Source organism: Triticum aestivum, unplaced genomic scaffold, assembly GCF_018294505.1.
Source record: "Triticum aestivum cultivar Chinese Spring unplaced genomic scaffold, IWGSC CS RefSeq v2.1 scaffold21600, whole genome shotgun sequence".
In the NCBI taxonomy this organism is placed as follows: domain Eukaryota; kingdom Viridiplantae; phylum Streptophyta; class Magnoliopsida; order Poales; family Poaceae; genus Triticum; species Triticum aestivum.
Window position 1 is genome coordinate 1 of NW_025225480.1, and position 5076 is coordinate 5076.

General features: G+C 44.3%; 1 protein-coding gene across 1 annotated transcript; it reads left to right on the forward strand.

Moving 5' to 3' along the window:
* The first annotated feature begins 189 nt into the window (after nt 1-189).
* LOC123172225 (uncharacterized) lies at nt 190-1716 on the forward strand. The gene has a single exon (XM_044589232.1). It carries the CDS (start codon nt 308-310, stop codon nt 1316-1318), a length of 1011 nt encoding a protein of 336 aa, XP_044445167.1. The 5' UTR covers nt 190-307; the 3' UTR covers nt 1319-1716.
* The last annotated feature ends 3360 nt before the right edge of the window (nt 1717-5076 follow it).

Here is a 5076-nt window from a genome sequence, read left to right on the forward strand (position 1 = left end):
TTTTTTTTGGCTTGTGTCGCTTGAGTCGCTTCCATATCATGTACCCTACGGGCGACCGACACGTATAGCCCTTGCCTTCACTCCTTTCTTCCTCGCTCCCTTCCCTTCCGGACCATGGAACTCTTTACCTCGCAGTTCCTCTACCTGATGGCCTCCGTCTCCGTCAGACCGTCACAGTGTATAAATACTCCACACTCTCGCGGCCACACCCCCTACACTGCACCGCTCTGCTACCAGCCTACCGTAGCCACTCAGCAACTCCGTGCATCTCGCGCTCTGTTAGCTAGCTCGCTCGTGCCAGCGCGCGATGGCCGCGCCGTTTCTGCTCCTTTTTCTGCTCGTCGTTTCTGGGGGCGCTGCAGTGGGCGGCGACGACGAGGCGTGGCTTCCCCGGCTCGAGCTCCGAGGCATCGACGACCCGGGACGTCGGCACGCGTTCGTCGGGCCGGAGGAGCCGGTGTTCATGGACGTTATTGTCGCCACTGACGACGACGAGGCGGGCGAGGCGCCTCGGCTCGAGTTCCGAGGCATCGACGACTCGGGCCGTGGGCACGCGTCCGTCGCGTCGGAGGAGCCGGTGTTCACGGCCCGTGTCTCCACGGACTTCGACGAGGCGGGCGAAGCGCCGCGGCTTGTGTTCCGAGGCATCGACGGCTCGGGCCGTGGGCACGCGTCCGACGCGCCGAAGCAGCAGGTGTTCATGGACGTTATGTCCGCCAACGGATGCGCGAGGTTCGCGGGCCTCCTCGCCGCGACGGCGGACGCGGGCGAGATCTTCCAGCAGCGCCTCCTCGCCGAGCGCGCCCGCGGGCTCACTGTCTTCTGCCCCGACGACCTCGCGGTGGCGACGTTCAAGCCCAAGTTCGACAGCCTGAGCGCCGACGACCAGCTCGCCGTCCTGCTTCACCACGGCGCGTGGGCGCGCTACGGGAGGGAGCAGTTCCAGGCGTTCGACTGGGTGTCCGTGAACTCGCTGTCCGCCGACGCGGCCACCAACAAGAGCCACGCCATCACCGTCCGCGACGACGGGGACACGCTGCGGCTGTGGCCGTCGTGCGGGAGCGGCGCTGGGGTCAGGGTGACCAAGACGGTGTCCGAAGAAGCCCCCCTCGCCGTGTACGTCGTCGACGCCGTGCTGCTGCCGGGCCACCTGCGACAGAAGCTGGATGGCGGCGACGAGCGAGCTGGTGCGAGCATGCCGTCCGGCGGCTATATCGACTGGCTGCACTCCTGCATCCCGGCCTGGGTAACGATACTCGTGACAGTGGGCAGCATGGTTGGCACCGTGGTCGGGTTTATCATCCGCCAGGACTGCTAGTTGCCGCACGATTCACTGAACAACAACAAGAAGAAGGCCGCTATGTTAGCGGTCAATTTATCTGGTTAACTTCAACTGCACTAGTGAATAATCCTCTTACATCTGTACGGCACTTTATAATTATGGTTGTGCGTGTTTGCACCGTTTAGCTCAGCACATAGCAGTATGTTGCTGCAGCATGCGCTTGTCGGTCCATGTCACTGTTCTGCGTGTGAGTTCGTGGTCTGCTGTTGCAAAATGTCAGAAGTCAAGAAAAAAGTAGTCAAATCATGCTATGAATAGTACTCCCTTCGATCCATAATACATATCGTGATTTTACTTTAAATTCAGAGGGAGTACTTACTTGAAGGTGTGCTATGAAATTGGCCCATAAACATGATCAATGCTAAATTTCTCAAGTTAGCGAGCGCCGACTTTGTGGCATAAGTAGGTGGTAGCGCACGGGAGGACGAGGTCACACGCGCGGCCAAGGTGGGTGTCAGAGCGAGGAGGTAGAGAGATCGATATTCGAGATGGTTTTAAGTTGTGCACTCTTTGGCTTTACCGGCATAGAGGTGCATATTCAAGTCGCGTCCACGATATCTCAATTTTGCCGTTGGTGCATGCCAAACATTTCTCCCTACACCGGTCGGTGTTCATGGGCCTTATAGCTGAGAGCTTGAGTTGTTCGATGATACGTTTGAGAGAGGAGATTCACTTGTTTTCTTCCTAGTAAAATCTTCCTAAACGAATTTGAAATACATGAAATCTTTTGGTTAACACTTCCCTTTAAATTTCGAGGAATATTCATTACAATTTGAAATGAATGTGTATTGTGTGTGAAATTAAGAAATACTCAAAAATGTCTTACACTGTGGGGTGGAGGGGTTATTTCGTGACGCAACCGCAAAATCTCTATAAGTGCAATTGAAATGTTTGATTTTGAAAAATGTGACATTAAAATGTGTCTCAAGCATTTCTGGGATGCAACCGATGAATTTATGTAAATGCATTCTGAAAACATATGAAACAGAAAATGTTGGATATATGAAATGCAACCAAAAACATTTACGTAAAATGCATTTCGAAAATGTATGTAACTAAAATGTATTTAAAACATGTCCAGAAGTGCATGAAAGTATGGTGCATGTTTGTGTGATCAATTGAATGTGAGTGAATCATGACTGGAATTTGTATGTTTCATATATTGTATATTTTTTAAATATCACATGCTTTTTAAATTTCATGAACAGTATTTAAATGTCAAAAACATTTTTTTCTAAATGCTTTCAGCATTTTCAAAAACTTATACTAACAATGATTTTACACTGTGTTATTTTTTTCAAATTCACGGTTTCATTTTGTAGTGTAAATTTAAGTTTCAGAATACATGTATTTAGAATATTTCAGGAAATATGAACGAAAAAAAAAGAAAAACAAACAAATAAGAAACAAACAAACAAACGAATTAACCTGCAAGGTGCTACTTGGGCTGGCCCATTAGTAGCGACACTGGCCACTCTGTCATGATCGTTTTTTTCTTCTCTTCTTGTATTAGTTGTTTTTTTCCCAAAATAAACTATTTTCCATTTTTACGGAGCTGGATATTTAAAAGCTTACTGAAAATAAAATTAATTTTTGGAAATTGTTCAATATGAGTTTTCAAAAAAGTTCAGTGCATATGAAAAAAGTTAATAATATATTAAAAATAACCATTGATTAAAAAAGTATTCATTGTATATGAAATAAACGTTCATCATGTACTTAAGAAAGATCACCATAAATTAAAAAATGTGCAATGAATATTTCGAAAAATGTTTAGTGTGTATTAAAAATGTTGATGGTATATTAAAGAATCGTTCAACGTGCAGTAAACAAATCTTAAAAAAAGAACAAAAGAAAAAAATAGAAAAAAGTAACTACAGTAAAAGAAGCGAAAAAGTAAACGCAAGAAAAGCGCCAAGTAGGATCCACCCACGAAATAGATAATTCTTCTATGCAACATAGACTGACCCATTTTGGGTTTTGATGGATTTTTTCTTCTCTGTTTCTTCTCATCTGGTTTTATAGTAGTCATCATTTTTTTTCTAGTTTTGTTATGGAACTATGAATGAAAATAATAATAAGAAAAGTGCTTGAAAATAAATCTAGTCATTTATAAAGACATAAACATTTTTCAAAATATGTTTCATTTCCTAAATACATGTTTCAAACATAGGAACATTTTTTACAAGTGAAACAAACATTTCTGTAAAGACATAATTATTCCATGCTATCAAATCAAACACGGATAAGACCTGCGTTGAATTACACATGCACAACTAAGACCCGTATATTCACTTTTGAATTTATAGGACGCAGTTGACACACCTTAGGTAATTTGTTAGACATATCCTGCATTTTATTCATTCCGGTATCAGATATGCATTGCATGTCGCGGTTTCTAAAGATATAGGGCATCTCTACTAAACTCCAAGTGTCTCTCATTTTGCATTCCACAACAAAATTCAAAATAATGCACAAACTTAGAAAAAACCTTTCTTATACTATCTATTTAAAGAAACCCATTGTGATATTCGACCACTAAAAAAGGGAGACTAAAAAGACATCTAAGCCCATGGTTGGGTTTCAGATGATGTATGCTTAGTGGGACTGAGAGTTTAATCGAGTATTCTACACATGATTATTCCCAAATTGTAAAAAGCATGTAGGTTAGAGACACCTCACCCCAACACGTATGAAATAATGAGGGGACGCAAGACGCCCTTAGCAAGGATGGTCATACTGTTGTGGAGGATAGTCGAAGACGGTGTATGATGACCTTGTCACGCATGTCGGTGCATGTACTTTGTTAATTTAGTACTACCTCTTTACACTAACTAGATGATGCACCACGTGTTGCTGCGGGACTCGGCTGCAATATATTTTAATGATATTTGATTATTTTGAATAATAATATTTGGATGAATAATATGAGAACTAAAACTAAAAACTTATATGATTTATTTTTTCATTATTGATGACGTGGGACTTTTCACATGCATCTTCGCATGATGAAGTGGGTCTTTTGCATGCATGTTCACATGCTGAAATGGGTCTTTTGCATGCATGTTAACATGCTGAGGTGGCATATGTGCATGTTAAGAGAAATATGTTAATGGGTGCTAGCTATTTAGATATAGAAGATATAAAACGTTTTTCTAGATCAATTTGAACTGCAAAAACGTTTTACATTAGTTTGTAGAGGGATAATATGGTTAGAAACGCTCACAGTCTTGCCTTGAAGACGTGTATGTGTTAGTGCTGAATCTCGCCAGCAAATGTTGCCGTCCTTGTTGTCCATGCATTATCGAATGCGTCTTGGATTCATAACATCATGTCCTCTCGTCGGATTCAGCTTGTAAACTAATTTAGTGCAATTTCTGTTCCAAACTTACGATTTCCGGTTTTCCTAATTACCAGGTACCTAATTTTTTTGTTGTTGCGTCAAGTACCTCTTCTTTCCTTCTTCCTTGTACCTCGCCGGAGAAGAACTAGCCCCACCATGCATCTTAGGGGGAAGCCACAACCCCAATATCTATCTTAGGGGTGGGTCGGTGCACGGGATCGCCTTAGTTGTTCATCGGTGGTGCAGGGGCTAGAGGGATGGCCGGGGGGTGGCTAGCAACGACGGTGGTGGGAGGTTTAGGGGAGGGCAGGGTGGCGACGCGGTGCGCGGCAGAGCCTGCCGGCCGTGTGTGTGTGTGTGTGTGTGTGTGTGTGTGTGTGTGTGTGTGTGT